The sequence below is a fragment of the Pelobates fuscus genome, chromosome 3 (genome assembly GCF_036172605.1).
Source record: "Pelobates fuscus isolate aPelFus1 chromosome 3, aPelFus1.pri, whole genome shotgun sequence".
Classification (NCBI taxonomy): Eukaryota; Metazoa; Chordata; class Amphibia; order Anura; family Pelobatidae; genus Pelobates; species Pelobates fuscus.
The window spans coordinates 263,153,630-263,172,175 of NC_086319.1; the positions used below are offsets into that span (position 1 = coordinate 263,153,630).

The 18,546-nt window shown below is 41.6% G+C and overlaps 1 protein-coding gene across 1 annotated transcript in view; it reads left to right on the forward strand.

Moving 5' to 3' along the window:
- The window catches only part of PEBP4 (phosphatidylethanolamine binding protein 4), a 190,104-nt gene extending 172,426 nt beyond the window's left edge, over positions 1–17,678 (forward strand). The window contains exons 5-7 of the mRNA XM_063445506.1: positions 3,684–3,732; positions 15,546–15,659; positions 17,334–17,678. Coding sequence (XP_063301576.1) covers positions 3,684–3,732; positions 15,546–15,659; positions 17,334–17,425 — 255 coding nt within the window. The 3' untranslated portion in view covers positions 17,426–17,678. The remainder of the gene's footprint in view (positions 1–3,683; positions 3,733–15,545; positions 15,660–17,333) is intronic.
- The last annotated feature ends 868 nt before the right edge of the window (positions 17,679–18,546 follow it).

Here is an 18,546-nt window from a genome sequence, read left to right on the forward strand (position 1 = left end):
GGGAACTTTGCAGAGTCTTTCAGTCCGGTCTGGTAGCAGAGGCTTTCACAACGAAGTTGTAGCCGGGTTGTGAGTAAGGAACGTAGTTCAATAATCCAGCCTTGATCAGCTGGTGCAGTCAGATTAAATAGGCAGACCGTGTCATACAGGGGTGTGGCTAGGCTCCGTGGAACCAGGAAGTAAGAGGATACCATAGTTAAGGCATTACAGTACCCCCTCTCTAATGAGCAACCTCTGGGTGCTATTGATTTGGCTTAGAAGGGTTATGCTTGTGAAATTTGGAAATCAATTTATTAGCATGAACAACAGAGGAGTTTTCCCATGTATCTTCATCAACACCATATCCTTTCCATCTGATGAGGTATTGTAAGGAGCCACGATGGATCCTTGAATCCAGTATACTTTGAATTTCGTATTCTTCTTCACCCTGGACCAATATGGGATCAGGAGAAGTAGTGACATTTCTTTGGAAAGGGTCAGGATGATAAGGCTTTAGCAAGGACACATGTTTGGATCTTTGGCATACAGAACAGGAATTGACATAAGATTCAATAGTTTGGTCTTGACGAGGCCACCAATAGTATCTTTTAGACAATTCAAGGGTCTTTTTCATACCTGGATGACCTGCCAGAGGAGAATCATGAATAATTTCAAGTACTTTAATTCTGAAAGAGGGAGGTACATAAATCCGGTCTTTAAAATAGTAGAGACCGTTTTTCTTGGATAATTTACTTGATTTAGGAAGTTCAAGAGCGTCTTCACTGAGACCTTTAACGTCGTCGATAAGAGAAGATATGATTCCAATGACTGTAGGAGGAGGAGACTCCAGTTCGGTGTCAGAACAACATGAGGTTTTAGCTGGTTCTTTCGTAGACTGGAGAATTGGAATACGTTGCAAGCATGTTTTCTTGCAATAATCAGAATCAAATGCAAGAGAGAAGGGAAACCATGAGATTTGAGGGTTGTGGTTCCTTAACCAGTTGATCCCTAATATAATAGGAAAAAATGGTGATGAGATGACATCAAATATAAGACTTTCCGTATGAGTATGATTGATGGTTACTTTTAGAGGGATGGATTCATGAAGTATTGGTCCCGATGAGATGAGGGACCCGTCAATCACTTTAACAGGTACAGAAGTTCTTTTACGAACACAAGGAATTTTATTCTTTGTTACAAAGGCTGAGTCGATGAATACTCCATTTGCACCGGAATCGATAACAGCCTTGGTTATAATTCTTTTATTGTCCCACTGTAATACAAGAACGATAGGGGACATTTGAGTATTTGCTGTAGAGGGAAGTACACTTAGGATGGAAGAGGCATGAGACTGCCTTCTGCCTTTTATCCGTTTCAATGAAGGACAATCAGAGACTAAATGAACTTGAGAGGCACAATACATGCATAGGTTTAATTGACGTCTTCGATTTTTCTCTTCAGGAGTGAGGGGACTTCTTATTATCCCTATTTCCATAGGTTCGATTGGTTCAGATGGGTTGTCAGGAGGCTTTGGAGCCCCTATTTCCATAGGTTCACTTGGTATGGAAGTCTTATCTGGAGCTTTTGAGGGAGTGAAAGGTTTGCGGTCTTTTGAATGTGAAAGGGCTTTTTCGGCCTTTCTTTCTCTTAATCTTCTGTCAATGCTGATTGATAGGCGAATTAGAGCGTTCAAATTAGTAGGGAGTTCTGTTCTAGATAATTCATCTTTTACAGCTTCCGATAAACCAATTCGAAACTGGTTGCGCAATGTGATGTCATTCCATTGCGTTTCTATAGCCCATCTTTTGAATTCAGCAATGTAATCTTCAACGGGTCTATTTCTTTGCTGTAGTGTTCTGATTGTTAAATCAGCTGTAGCTTGTTTGTTAGGATCTTCATAGAGAAGAGACATGGCTTCAAAAAATTCATCCAGTGAGTCTAAAATGGGGTCATCGTTTTCCAGAAAGGAATGAGCCCATGACATAGGTTCACCTCTTAGAAAAGAAATAACCGAACAAACTTTAGTTCTTTCTGTAGGATAGGATCTAGGTTTCAAAGCAATTAAAAGTTTGCAAGAGTTGAGGAACTCCCTGTATCTGGAACGATCTCCATAGAACTTTTCAGGGTTACACACAGCAGGATCACTAGCCGAGTGCAGAGTAGTATGAGGAGTATGAGTTTGTAAATCTCTGATATAAGTGAGAAGTCTTTCATTAGTAACTTGCAGGTCTTGCACACTTTGGGCTAGTGCATTAACTCTTTGATTCAGCGTAGCTATAGTAGAATCGAAATCTGCTGGATCCATTACAATGGCTGGATTATTCTGTCACGTCTAAACATTTGTTATGAAGGAACACAACTGCAGATTTCGTATAGTTGGAATGTTTATTGAAGAAAGTAAAAGGCACTGTAGCTTTAAGTAGTAAACGATAACTGAAGTCCACAGTTACAGGCACTGTAGCTTTAAGGAGTAAACGATAGTAAATTGCAGACACTGAATCAATAAGGAGTCTCTTAGTAGAGTTAACGGTTTAGGTGATAAGTAATTACAATAGCTGTTCCATACTTTAACTGAAGCAAGACAGATGCAGATAACTGATATGAAGTATGAGTTGAAGTTAACTGTAACGGGATTGTTTTTACCGAAGGACTTTTGGAGACAGGTAATAACAGCTTTTAGATGCAACTCTTATCACATTGGTTTTACTTAGCTTCCGGCATATAGAACACTGGTTCCCGAGATCTCCTCAGAGGCGTATGAAGAGTGTTTAATCTTTAGTCGAGGATGAGGAGAGGTGAAGGGAACTTTGCAGAGTCTTTCAGTCCGGTCTGGTAGCAGAGGCTTTCACAACGAAGTTGTAGCCGGGTTGTGAGTAAGGAACGTAGTTCAATAATCCAGCCTTGATCAGCTGGTGCAGTCAGATTAAATAGGCAGACCGTGTCATACAGGGGTGTGGCTAGGCTCCGTGGAACCAGGAAGTAAGAGGATACCATAGTTAAGGCATTACACTTATGATATTGTATGTCCTTTAGGAGCTATACTTCAAGGTCTCCAAATCATTTATCAACTTCGCCCTCTCACTTGTCTATCTCCAGTCTGTTTTTACTTTCTGCCCTCAACCACAAAGTACATTGATAAAATTATTCCACCATCATCAACATACACATTTCCAGGTTTTCCTCCCTTCTCCAGCCTACTTCCTGCTCTGCATCAACTACACTGATCAGAATACCTCTCTTCTGCCCCTGTCAGGATGTTGCAAGGTGAAGAAATGTTCCAACTACACATGTGTAAATCTGTCCAGCACACTCAATCCACTTTTCCAGTATATCTAAGAATAGGACACGGATTGGTTAGATTAGTGTCACCCCTGGAATGGGTGTAGAAAACATAAGAAAGAAGAAACAGGTAAATATGAAAAAAGAAAAATCATATTTACGTGCTTTTTTCAACTCGCAGAGTATGGCAACTGTGTAGTTTAAAGCTAAAGCTTTTGAATGAGACAGTTCCCTTAAAGTGATGTTTATCGCTTTAAAAGTAGGGTATTGTATGTGTCTGGATCTTTCTCTGCCATGTTATCAGTCACTCTATTCATTATTTTGTATAAGATGCCAACATGAAATCCAAGGTAATAAGTTCATCTAATCTCACAGGTTTGTTCCATTTCACCATTTATTCTCAAGAGCTCTTTCTTTTTGTTTAGGGTGGAGAGCTCTTGCATGGACGTACTATCACCGGAAAGACTTTATCAGGTAAAACTAAACGGATACTTTACTTAGATTACACCTAAGTCTACTCTAATATCTTAAAGGAACACCTCTTAAAGCACCATGGTGTTTAAGAGTGCTCTGGCGCCATCACAGCATATTCTGTCAAATCATGTTAGTATAGTTTGTCACTTAACTGGTTGCCTGCGCTGCATCAGTTCTTCTTGAGTTGGAGAACCCTATTATCATTTTTCGAAAAAAATAACTCATTCAATTCACTCACAGGTTGATGATCGTGATCCTCATTATCCACATCAGCAATCAGCTTCTCCATATCGTTAGTATTTTCAGTCAAATTTGGAGGCCAATTCTGAATGCGCAAATAACAGGAATTTTGAGTTTGCTTAAAAATTAGCCCAAAAATATCAGAATTACATAAAAAAAAGTAATTCTGACAATTTGTAAACACATAACATACATCAAATTTGAAAATTCAGAAACACCATTGTGACAAAAAAAAATGCACCTGCTGTCTTCAGAATATGCTGTCCGGTAAAATGGCACTCAGGGCACCATAACATAACATAACATTTATCTGAATTACGTTGTTATGATGTGGGAGGACCCAGGCGCCAGTTTACCTTTACAGGTTAAACCGTTAAGGATTGGTTTAACCCCAAGGTTTCCATGCCGGTGCCCGTCAGCTCTGCCCCTTCACTCCCGTGACAGTCCAAGCTTTCAGTCAGGAAGCCTCAGACCGTGTGCTGCCTTTTTACCTCTGTTTTGTGAATGGGGGGTACTAATAGGCTAAAAGCACCAGGTTGCTTCGGACTGAAACAGAAGTGAAAGGTCAGAGTGGAGAGGTGTCTGGATTTAAACCCTGAAGGTAATCTGGTGCCCAGGACCTCCGCTCACCATAAAAACTTCATTACAATTAAGTTGTTATGGTGCCTGGAGTGGTCCTTTAAATCATTTGCTTAATTTAGAACTAATTCTGAAATTGTTTATAACTTTATTCCCAAGCAATTTTAGAACTATCAAATGATATATAAGTGGAGCATCTAAAAGGAAGCTGATAAATTGCTTGTAGAGTGAAAAAATAGGAAACCTACTAACCTATTATGGTCATAAAACATAAATTAAAACAACAATTATTTGTCATAAACCAATAGTTATCAAGGTCTTTACAGCGTCTGTGCAATAATATTCCAGTATCAAATAAATGAATGGGAGGACCAAAAAGTCTTCATAAAATGGAACAGAAAGTATTTATGCAAAACAATTGCTTGTGTGAATAATCCTTAAAAGTCCTTCAGTGATCCAGTCATTCACAGTCTGAGCTTGTCTCCACCGAATACCAATATTTCCCAGTATAAAAAATAAAACATAAGAAATGTGTTACAAATATCTATCCTTCCAAATATAGTAACAAAGAATTGATATTTTAAAAAGGATGAAACTTTAATTGAAACACATTAAAATTGACAGAAAAATATGAACAGTGTATCGCTTGACATCCCGCATGAAAAAAATCATATATTTTTAAGAATAATGCTTCATGTAGTTTTTAGAGATTTTGGTTAAAAGTAATAGCATAGGGGCGGAGCCGTTCAGACGCCATTTCGGACAGCTCCTGAAAATCTTACCTGAATCTCCTCCAAGTTAATGTTATCTCGCACAATCCAGTTCCCACAGACCCCCCCAAAAGACACAGGGGCTCCAGCTGCATCGACTGATGCCCTTCTTTGCAACACCTAAAACGTCTAAGTGAAGACGCAGGCCCGAGGCCTACTCCACACAGACACTGACAGATTGGGAGTCGCTACTTTGTGGTGCCTACAGGGCCGGAGAACCAGACTTCTACACACCAATGCAGCCAGAGCCCCCTGCACAAATGCCAGTAATGGGACGACGCTCCCAGAAAGCAAGCACCCAGACTGACCACCGTGACATCGGAGCATTGCTCAAAAAACAAGCACGGCCCAAGAAGGCGCCCACAGAGGGCCCCCAAGCCGAGGCACCCAATGCCTCACTCGAGTACCAACAACAAGGTGAGCTGGCTGATTTACACTCAGGGGCTCCCACTCCCACTGAGACACCAGAATCCATGACCCCAGCAACCAAACATTTCTTAAAACTCTTGCTGCACGACTTCCATAAGATACTAGCGGTTGAGTTGGCAGTCCTTCAATCAGATATGCAGAACACCACTGACAGAGTGCGTGCTAACGAAGAGAACATTTCTGACATACAAGTCGGTCTATCTAACGTACAATCAACTGTACAGGAACTCACACAATCGCACCAACCACTGTTTCTGCAAATGACAGCCCTAGAGGACTGGTACAGACAACACAACATCAAAATCCGCGGAGTACCGACTGCTGTCTCGATGGAGGAATTGCCACACTTCCACACTTCGTGAGGAGAATGCTGGCAACAGTAAGAAAAATCACTATTGATTTATTGATCAGAGATATCATTCTTCGGTGCACGACATTACATGACAAGGGATATATTATGGTGGCCCTGAGGGGCAAAATGCCTCAATCATTTGAGGAAGGCCACCTAACCTTTTATCAGGACTTGACAAGAATGACCCTGCAATGGCGTAAGCCACTCACGCCAGTCACACAGCAATTGCGGGCTGCAAGCGTATCCTATCATTGGGGACCACCTGGAACCCTACACGTGACCCACAATGGGATCACTCAATCACTCACCTCACTGGCAGAAGCGCCTAAATTCCTATCAACATTAGGACTGCACTTGGCAAGGTGTACCTGATGGCAGCTGGATGCAGATAAGACTCTACCTGAGAAGAGAAGCACCTTCATAGTGCCACAAGCCAACCACAAACTCTTCTCATGATGTCTCTCTATGGTTCTGTTTTGTTTTTGCTTTAATTTCGTTATTACTCGCTTGGTACTGTTTTATCTTATGCTCTATACCCACTCACCCTTTGGAGCTCCCTAAGAGCGTCTGAGGGACGAGTGCTAGCCCCAAAGGTAGAATACCCAGAACGCCACATAGGTTGCAGCTAAGAAAGCCATACCCGCAATGGGCATAAACCCTTGGAGTAACACCACCAGTCTCCCTCCCCCATTATCTCCCCCCCACCCGAAGTCCCCTTGGTTGGGGGCACACACAGCTGCAACGCTTATCTGCATCATCATCCTGCAGACAATCTCAAGCTACTAAACTGCTCGACCTATCACGGGATAGACATGCTAATCTACTTCGCTTTGCACTGATAACACACAGTGTTGTAAACCTCTGATGGATTGCCCACGATAGTGAGCACATACTGTATATCTACTAAATCATGATCTCATCACTGTAGTTACACACTTCGACCACCACTCACTTAACAATGCAATCTTTCAGTACATTAACCTCTCCTGTTCGTAACAGTGCTCCCACCTACTGAAAAATGTATACTTATGTTTTATTAAAATGTTGTGCTTTATACCAATATCATATCATTACCCTACCTGATATGCTTTGTTATGCTGTTGTGGTATTGTTGATATGCTTGTTTCATCACAGCACATCAAAAAAAAAGAACTTTTATATTGTATGGTTTATTCAAAAAAAGTAATAGCATATATATATATAGCTTGCATTTACTAAAAGTTAACTTTTGATTCAAAATGAAATCAAAATGGACTTTTAAGGATTATTTTAAGGATTATTCACACAAGGAATATATATATATATTCCATTTTATGAAGACTTTTTGGTCCTCCCATTCATTTATTTGATATTGGAATACTATTGCACAGACACTGTAAAGACTGTAATAACCATTGGTTTATGACAAATAGGGTGAAAATTGTGTTTTAATTTAAGAACTAGTCAGTGACTGTAATCTGAACTAGTTGGCCTATTTTTGTTATGAATTTTAAGATCATTCTTATGAATTTTAGGACATTTTTGTTCTCACGAAAATAAAAAATAGAAAGAAAGAAAATAAACACAAAATTTGATCTTATTTGATAATGCCATATTTGTAATGAAAGTATACCCCAACTCGCAGGATTCAACTCGACAAAAGACAACACAGAGGAGAGATACGTCTACCGGACCTTAGAATGGCCGGACTCGACGTATATGAGTGGAGACAGAGTCAGGAACGATCCGAGGTCAAGGGCACAAAGAGACAGCGTAAACTAGGACTAGCCGGGGTCTGGTACACAGTAAACAGCAAGCCGGCAAACAGAACAGATAAGGATAAAGAGATAACGTAGTCAGAAACAAAGCCAAGGTCAATACGAAGGAACACAACAAGCGCTAAAGGAAACTGAAACAGAAACCACGATAGGGCAGGGAGGAAAGGGAGAGGTAAGTTTAAATACCTTCAACGTATTCTTGATTGGCCCCTGTCATATCCACGCCCCCAATATGTGAGAGTATGGGGAGTGTGGGGTGACAGGGGCCAATGGGAGACCGTTTTGGTTTTCGGCTCCCACTTCCCCTTTAAGAGCGTGCGCGTGCTCAAAGCTAGGCGGGACACGTGACTGCATTCCGCGGTCAGCACCCGCCGTCATCAGCGCTCTGAGCGCACCGGGAACAGAGGACCTCGGCCGGCCCCCGGACAGGGTAAGTAACGCTACACTACCCCCCCGAGGACACGCCCTCCGGGCGGGTAAGGCCAGGTCTGGCAGGAAAACGAGAATGGAAAGAACGCACAAGGCAGGGAGCATGAACAGCATCAGCTGAAATCCAACTGCGCTCCTCAGGCCCATAACCCTTCCAACGTGCCAAGTACTGAAGTTGACCCCTAAGGAAACGAGAGTCAAGAACAGCAGAAACTTCGAATTCCTCATGACCCTCCACAGAGACAGGAGGGGGAGGAGGAGTATGCCGGGAATAGCGGTTGCGTACGTAAGGCTCCAACAATGAGGTGTGAAAGACATTAGGAATACACAGATTCTTAGGCAGACCCAAGGCATACGAAACAGGATTAACCTTATGTAGAATACGATAAGGACCAATGAAGCGGGGAGCCAATTTCATAGAAGGCACCCGTTGGCGAATATTCCGCGTGGAAAGCAAAACCCTGTCCCCCACAACATAAGAAGGAGCCGCTCTACGATGCTTGTCAGCCTGAGCCTTCTGGCGAGCAGCGGAATCCACCAAAGAACGCTGAACCTGCTCCCAAGTATTACGCAAACCAGCCAAATGCTCATCCAGAACTGGCATGCCCTGTGAGCCGGAAGAACAACAGGATGCTGGCCATTGACAACGTGAAAAGGGCTTCTGCCGGAAGAATCATGAGTGGCGTTATTCCGAGCAAACTCAGCCCAAGGAAGAAGGTCAGACCGATTGTTCTGATGGTGGGACACAAAACAACAGAGGTACTGCTCCAGAGACTGGTTGGCACGTTTTGCAGCTCCATTAGACTGGGGATGATAAGCGGAAGAAAATGAGAGAGAAATACCCATTTCTGAACAAAAGGCTTTCCAGAACCTGGAAATAAATTGGCTACTCCTATCGGACACAATAGATACGGGAATACCATGCAACCGGAATACCTCTCTACATTCACAAGTAGTACAAGCACCTATATAGTCAGTGACATCCTTGCGTAAGGAATCCCACCAAAAATACCGAGAAACAGCTGACATAGTTTTGGAAATACAGGATGTCCAGCAGTCTTAGTATCATGATATAACGACAGAATCTCCCGTCTCTCGGGAACATCAACGAACAATTTATCACTAGGCCTCTCGTTAGGTGCCATGCTTTGTTTCGCCTGTATGGCCTGCAAGAGGGATGAAGAAATAGACAAAATAGTGGTAGCTATTATTCTGTCTGGGGGAATGACAGGAGTAACATCAATCTCCTGTTTGTCAGCAGTTTCGAACTGTCTGGACAGAGCGTCTGCTTTAATGTTATGATCACCTGGTCTATAGGTGATAATAGAATTGAAACGGGACAAAAACAATGACCACCTAGCCTGCCTAGAAGATAATCTTTTAGCTTCCCGGTAGGATAGGTTCTTGTGATCCGTAAAAATGAGGATAGGATCCTTAGTTCCTTCTAACAAGTGTCTCCATTCTTTAAGAGCTAAGATAATAGCAAGGAGTTCACGATTACCCACATCATAATTCTTTTCAGCTTTGGACATTTGTCTAGAAAAGAAGCCACAAGGATGCAATGGCTTCTCAGGCGAGGTCCAATTTAGTGAATACAGTAGCATGTTTCAGCCTGTCAAACAATTCTGTAATTAAAGGTATAGGGTATGCATTTTTGATAGTGATTTTGTTTAGACCTCTATAATCGATACACGGTCTTAAATCACCTTCTTTCTTAGATACGAATAAAAACCCCGCTCCAGCCGGAGAATAGGATCTCCTAATGAACCCCTTTTCTAGTGATTCCTTAACATACTCCTCCATGATACGGTTTTCTTGAATAGATAAAGGGTACACCTTGCCCTTTGGAGGTATAGTGCCAGGCAATAAATCGATAGCACAATCGATAGACAAAGGAGGAGTAGTAGGAACATTAATAGTATTTAAAGGGGTGACTTTAATCATACAAGATTCGTGGCAGGCTTTGCTCCATGATTTTAATTGTCCCAACTCCCAGTCGAAAATGGGATTGTGAGAACATAACCATGAGTACCCTAACACGATATGAGAAGAGGGAGAGGTGATAACCTGGAACTGAACGGTCTCAAAGTGTAAAACCCCTGTGTACATGAATAATGGTACAGTTTCATGGGTAACGACTGGAGTACTTAAAGGTCTACCATCTATGGCCTCAATGGCCAAGGGTATCTCCCTCTCTCTGATGGGAATGTTGTTTTTTGTAACAAACCCAGAGTCTATGAAGTTCTCAGCAGCCCCGGAATCAACCAAGGCTAGTATGCTTTCAGCTATATTTATTTATTTATTTATTTATTAAAAATTCTTAAGAAACGCAGTCTTATTACCCATAGGGTCTCGATGCGCATACCAGCAATAAAAAACAGACAAAACAATATCCAGCAAACAACAGCATTATAATCACATGCATTTGGACCAGGTTAAAAATTTTCATGTCATCCCGTACGCCTGAGCAAATAAAGCTGTTTTTAAGCTCCGGCGGAACTTCAGTAGATCATTCTCAAGTCTTAATGTCAGAGGCAGGGAGTTCCAAAATTGCGCTCCCTGAACTTCACTCGTTCTCCCTCCGCACTTTTTCTTTTTAAAATTTGGAATCTTCAATAAGGCTAAATCAGCCGATCTCAAGGATCGACTGGGAGCATAGCGTGTGAATTTATCCTTCAGATAGTCTGGTCCCATACCATGGACTGCCTTAAATACCAAACAACCATTTTTAAACAGAACCCGTTCACGAACGGGCAGCCAATGCAAGGCTCTTAATGATGGAGTGATATGGTCATTGCGGGCCACACCCGTAAGTAGCCTTGCAGCTGCGTTCTGTATCAACTGTAGCTTGTGTATGATGTTCTGAGGCAGTCCAAGGTACAGAGCATTGCAGTAGTCCAATCGGCTACCGATGATGGCGTTGACCACCGAGATTTGATCAGAGGAGGCAATGAATCTAAAAATAGACCTCAGAAGCCTCAGGTGGTAGTGGCAAGAGCTTACCACCTGATTAATCTGGGGCTTCATTGTCAACCTGGAGTCGAAAATGACTCCCAGATCTCTGACCTTGGTGGCAGGACTCGGAGGTGGAGAAAACGAGTCCGGCCATGAGGGAAAGATACTATTCACCTCCTGGTTACTGAAGATGATGCATTCAGTTTTGGAGCCATTAAGTTTTAGATAATTGGCTCCCATCCACGACTGGATATCCTGTAGGCAGGAAGAAAGATTGATTTGATCCTCCTTTTTCTTGGCCAGGCGAAAATACAACTGGGTATCGTCGGCATAGATATGATAGGGAAGCGTGTGGCGGCGGATGATATGGGTCAGTGGCCTCATATAGATGTTAAACAGGATTGGAGATAAGGCCGAACCCTGGGGGACTCCACATGTCAGGGAGATGTTAGAGGAGTAAAATGTCCCCAATTTTACCCTTTGAACCCTGTCGTGGAGAAACGAGGTCACCCAAGCCAACGCCCTGTCATCCACACCAGCCACAGTAAATAGCCTCTCTGTCAATCTATCATGATCGATAGTATCGAAGGCCGCCGATAAATCCAGGAGTACCAGGGCAATTTCCTCCCCTCTGTCCAAGGCCCACAGGAGATCGTCGTGGACTTTAACCAGGGCAGTTTCTGTCCCTCTGCCAGGTCGAAATCCCGATTGGAAGTCATCCAGAATGTGATTAGACTCCAGGTGAGGCTGAATTTGCCATACTGCCGCTCTCTCGATGATCTTGGCCAAAAAAGGCAAGGTGGAAATAGGTCGATTGTTGCTCAACTCGGAGCGTGGCACAGTTGGTGTCTTCAGCAGAGGGATAACCACAGCCTGCTTCAGAATGCCAGGCACAACTCCGGTGGCAAATGACATACTAACAATGTCTGCAATATAAGGGGCCAGAACATCAGCGGCATCCTTCACCAGCTGAGCAGTGCAGGGATCCAGCGATGAGGACGATGCCCTGAGAGACTTGAGGATGATCAAAATCTCGGGTGTACTAACGGGTTTAAAATTCGAGAACATCGAACCATCATAGGGTGTAAAAGTTTCTGCATCAGGTTCCACCACTATGTTGCTCCTAATTAGATCTATTTTTTTTGTTTAAACAACTCTCTCCCATATGAAGAGAAACAGGGAGAAGCAAACGGTTAGGAGGCAATTTAGGAGACTTAGATATCACACCCAAGGCCAGTCCCCTATAAGGTCTTAGGTGCGAGAGTTTTCCGGAAGCAAAAGACATTCCTTTACCATATGGTCTCTCCTACCACAGTATAGACAGAGTCCGTCCCTTCTCCTAAGTAATTTTTCAGTATCAGAGAGTTTGGCAACCCCTAATTGCATGGGTTCCTCCTCAGATACTTTAACACTCTCAGATTTATCAATTCTGGGGTTAATAGGTGTAACAAAACGTCTATTCCTGTTCTTAGTATAGAGCCTGTCACGAATCCTATTATCTATATCAATGAGGTAATCAATAAGGTCCTCTAATGCAATAGGAAGCTCCCTTGCTGCTACCTCATCCAATATAGTGTCAGATAAACCTTCCATGAACGCAGTAGTTAACCCATTATTTGTCCAATCTACCTGTGAAGCAAGGGTACGAAACTGAATAGCATAATCAGCCACAGACCTAAAACCCTGTTTAATTCTCATTAATGCTCTTGCAGCATTCTTGGACCTTTTCGTTGTGTCAAAAGTTCTACGAAAAGCCGTTAGAAAACTATTGAAATTATGCACCATAGGTCCATTGGCCTCCCAAATAGGATTTGCCCACTCAAGTGCTTTGTCAGTAAGTTGATGCATCAAAAACCCCACTTTAGACCTATCAGTGGGAAAGGAACGTGGATACATCTCAAAGTGGAATTCTATTTGATTAATGAAACCTCTGTCTTAGCTTCCCCTACATACCTGGGAGGGGGTGTTAAATGGGGCGAAGTATTAGGTAAATTGGATACTTCGGGAAGAAGAGGTGTAGGAGGGTTAGGTGCGGGTGCAGGAATAGTTCTAGACAAGAGCGTCTGGAGAGCCTGAGCTATCTGATCCATACGGTGATCCTGCTCTACAAACCTTGCCTCATGAGAAGCCATTTGCTGAGCCAAATCTGCGGGGTCCATGGCCCTATCGTAATGTAACGAAAGTATACCCCAACTCACAGGATTCAACTCGACAAAAGACAACACAGAGGAGAGATACGTCTACCGGACCTTAGAATGGCCGGACTAGACGTATATGAGTGGAGACAGAGTCAGGAACGATCCGAGGTCAAGGGCACAAAGAGACAGCGTAAACTAGGACTAGCCGGGGTCTGGTACACAGTAAACAGCAAGCCGGCGAACAGATAAGGATAAAGAGATAACGTAGTCAGAAACAAAGCCAAGGTCAATACGAAGGAACACAACTGAACACAACAAGCGCTAAAGGGAACGGCGCTGGCGGGCGGCTGGCGATGGAGCACTTCCCCTGAGCTGTCTGCTCAGCTCCCTGGCGCGCCGCAGAGTGAGGCCGGGAGCCGGAATATGACGTCATATTCCGGCTCCCAGCCTCACTCTGCAGCGCGCGAGGGAGCTGAGCAGACAGCTCAGGGGAAGTGCTCCCTCGCCAGCCGCCCGCCAGCGCCGACCGGCAGCCCCACTAGACCCCAGGGAGATAGAGAACCTCCCCCCCCCCCAGCATTCCCAAAGGTAAGGAGGCTGGGGGGGTTAAATAAAAAGAAATTTAGTGAGTGAGTGTTTATGTCTGTTAGTGTGTGTGTGTTTTTATTCTTATGGTAAAAAACAAAACCTTTCCTTTGCCTTAGATGAAATCTTATTTCTTCCATTCTAAAGGCATTACCTCATGTCCTATGTAAAGTTCTGTTTGTGAATAGATTTCCACACAATGGTTTGTATTGGCCAGGGATATATTTGTATAATATTATTATATCCCCTCTGAGGCGTCGTTTTTCTAAACTAAACAGGTTTACATTTCTTAACCTTTCTTCATAGCTAAGATGTTCCATTCATTTATTAATTTTGTAGCCTGCCTCTGCATTTTTTTCTAGTGCCATAATATCCTTCTTTAGAACAGGTGCCCAAAATTGCACAGCATATTCAAGATGTGGTCTTACCAGCGATTTATAAAGAGGCAAAATGATATTCTAATCCCGAGAATCAATGCCTTTTTTCATGCATGACAATACCTTACTGGCCTTAGCTATTGCTGATTGACATTGCAAATTGTTGCATAGTTTGTTGTCTATAACAATTCCCAAGTCCTTCTCATTTGTTATTATCCCTAATTCGCTTCCATTAAGCGTATAAGTTGCTTGAGTATTCTTTACGCAGAAGTGCATAACTTTGCATTTTTCTACATTAAATTTAATCTGCCATTTGAGTGCCCAGTACCCCAGTCTATCTAAATCCATCTGCAGCAAAGTAATATCTTGCTCACATTGTATTACTTTACAGAGTTTTGTGTTATCTGCAAACACTGAAACATGACTTTCAATGCTTTTTTAAGATAATTTATAAACATGTTAAATAGAAGGGGTCCCAGAACAGAACCCTGAGGGACACCACTTGCCACCTCTGTCCAGATTGAAAATGTACCATTAATGACAACTCTCTGTACTCTATTTTTAAGACAATGTTCTACCCAAGAACAAGCATTTTCATCTACACCGATTTATTTGAGTTTGAACACTTATCTATTGTGTGGAACTGTATCAAATGCCTTGGCAAAATCCAAATAGATCACGTCCACTGCAACACCCTGATCTATACTTCTGCTTACTTCTTCATAGAATGCAATCAAGTTATTGTGACATGACCTATGCTTCATAAAACTATGCTGATTTTTGCTGATAACCACGTTCTTCTGAAGGAATTCTTGAATAGTATCCCTTAATAACCTTATAAATACTTTCCTAGTCACAGAAGTTAAACTCACAGGTCCATAATTTCCAGGTAATGATTTTGAACCCTTTTTGAATATAGGAACTACATCTGCCTTCCTCCAATCCTTTGTTACACTTCCTGAAAGAAAATAATCTTGAAAGATTAAAAACAGAGGTTCACTTATTTCCACACTTACTTCCTTAAGTACTCATCGATGAATACGGTCAGGCCCTGGTTATTTTTTATGCGAATAGAGCCCATATGAGTCACTTTTGGTTTTCAAATGTTTTCAAAATTACATAAATACAGTAAAATTCCAATATTGTTGTCAAATCACTAATATCCTCACTCCACTTAACATCTTCTCTCTTGCTATTCGTAGCTTACCGTCGTCCCTCACCCCCTCCATCAACTGGATACCACAGATATCAGGTGCTGCTTTATATGCAGACCCCAGGATCGTCTCCTATTCCTCTCTCTGATGAACAATCTGTAGGTATGTTTTATATAACCAAACTTTCAGCTTGTCTGAATATCACATTCAGTTTACATGACAAATTTGTAGTGAAGGTAAACATTTATATTCTGATTAATTTTGTAACAGGGCAGTGATAGTTACAGTGAGGGATCCTGCTAAAGAGCAGTGATTAAGTCTATGAGAATTATAAAGTAAGGCTCCTGTTACAGAGCAGTAATTAGGAAAAAGATACTTAAAGTGTATGGGCTCCTGTTATAAAGCAGTGATTAGAGATACGATACTTAGAATATATGGGCTTCTGTTATAGAGAAGTGATTATGGATAAGAGATTTAGAGTGTGTGGGCTCTAGTTATAGAGCAGTGATTAGAAATGCAATACTTAGAATGTATGGGATCCTGGCTATATAGAGCAGTGATTATGGCTAAGAGATTTGGAATATATGGGCTCATGTTATAGAGCAGTGATTGGGGATAATATAAGTAGTATGTGTGGGCTCCAGTTACAGAGCAGTGATTAATGATAAGGCATTTAGAATGTATGGGCTCTTGTACTAGAGCAGTGATTAGGGATACTATATTTAGTATGTATGGGCATTTATAGAGCAGTGATTAGGGACATGAGATTTATATGATATGGTCTCCTGTAATACAGCTGTGATTAGATATAGGAAAGTTTAAAAGCATGTGCTGCTTTGTAGCAGTGATTAGATAAAAGAGCATTATAGGGAATGGGGTTTTATATAATATAATACAGTGATTATGTATAGGGGAGTTATAGGGTAAAGGCTCCAATGATGTAGCAGAGATATGGACAGATTTAAAAAAAAAAAAAAAAAAAAAAACAATTGCAGGAAATGGATAGGAACAGACAAGTGCAAAACTTATATAAAGTGCTGAGGATTTCAGAAGTTGTTAGAAAAAGTCAGCAGATTATACTGTGGATATGTGAGCAGAATGGGTTAATGTGTCCCCAAGTAAATGTGTTGTCTGTTAGGAGTACAATATATCTATAGGGTCATTAGACTTTCTGCTATCCCTGCATTTTGCTACAAGTTCAATTAATATCATGCCAGCGACCCCAAAAGATTAATGGGGCCGTGAGTCAGTGGGTGGGAGCCATTGAAACTACAATTGTTTTGTCCCGATAGGATTCATTACTAACATTTAAAACAATTGTCCTTGATCCATCACTTCTATTACAGGATACATTTTGAGTTTATCAGTCATAATTTGTTTATTATGTCAGTACCCATACATGTGTTTTTGCTCTGTAACTGCATTGTGCCCTTGAATACTGTGTTAATGCTTCCTCATAACCATATATGTGTCCTGTACCAGTCATTGGTCTATTGAAATTCCATAACTTCAGTAATGATCACATGATTGTATGCATGCAAAATATTACACTTTGCCTTGCCATCACTTCAGTTCCTGAGCCTTTCACCGATTCTAGCCATGCCCACATACTCCATTCATTCTTCCAGATCAAAGCTATCAATTGCCCTCCTCTGACACCAAATGCAGTTGAGCTACTATAATGTTTAGTAAATAATTATATGAATGGGTGGTAGCACAAAGCAAATAATGTGTTGCATAGAGAACTATCAGTCTTAGAGTCCATTTAAATCTTTATCAGTTAATTTGCTCTTCTGTCTCATCTCATTAAATCCATTCATTTGGTCTCTCTTGCAGGCTCCTGGAACATGGATGCTTTTCTGGAACAATCCAACCTAGGTGTCCCTGTAGTAACTACTCAGTTCATGGCGAGAAATATTAAGCAGTAAGAGCTGGTATGTTGGAGAGGCAACTATCATAGAGCTCTCATATCTTCTACTACTCTGTATCTATGTTGTCAATGAGGAGCTATGCTTGCAAATTGGAACAATGTGAAAAATGATTTGCTTCAGTCCCTGCGGACTGTAATGTGCAGTAAAAACACTTCTTAGTTTCTAAATATTATTTAAATGCTGAAAATGCGACACGCTATATATGTACCTTGGATGCTAATGGTTTAATAAAAAGTGCTTTTCTGTGCAAGCTAATGTGTTGGATTTACTACAGTAACATTACAATAATAACTTGAAAACATTTGAGTAACTCTCATATTTAAAATGGTGACTGCTACAATTAAGCAAGCATCTTTACAGTGATGATGTAATAGAGCAACATCCAAAAGATAGCAATGCCATAACAGTGCCATATTGTAATCTAACAAATCAATAAAGCAACATTCACCGACTTCATTCACTGACTTCTCGCAAAGTGTAGATTTTCAGGAAGAAACCACTTCCAAGGGTTAGCAAAAGGTTTTAAACAGTTCGATTGAAGTATAATTTGTAACTTGATTACCATGTCTTTTAATAGTATGACTGAACTGTACAAATGTAGCCCCACGTTAACATGACATTTATTTTCACATGTTGAGCAAAAATTGTGAAACGCTGCAATAATAAATTAAAATGGATGATACATGTAAAAGGAGATTGAAGCAATGGTCAGTGATCTCCCTATTTTCTCATTCTTCCAACCATCCCTGGTCCACCTTACTTGGAATACTACCTATCCCAACTTTTGCTGAACAGTCATTAATATAGGCGCTTCCTGATCACTGTTGGGTATTGGATTACAATATTGTTGCTGTTGAAACTCTTGTTGAAATATCCTGCACCTAATAACACGAATTTAAAAACGAACAAACTATGTCTAATCTGATTGTATACCGAACAGTTTGCCGAACATTAGACCACCTAAGCCAGTCGTATGCCGCCAATTGACTCATTTGACCCTATGACAAACCGCAACCCCAACGTTCTAAGTGGTTCACTGGGTGGCCGTCGATTCGTATGCATGAACATGTGGCGGTGGCCATCTTGTTTTGTCGAGCGTGTCCAGCGGGATTTGGTTG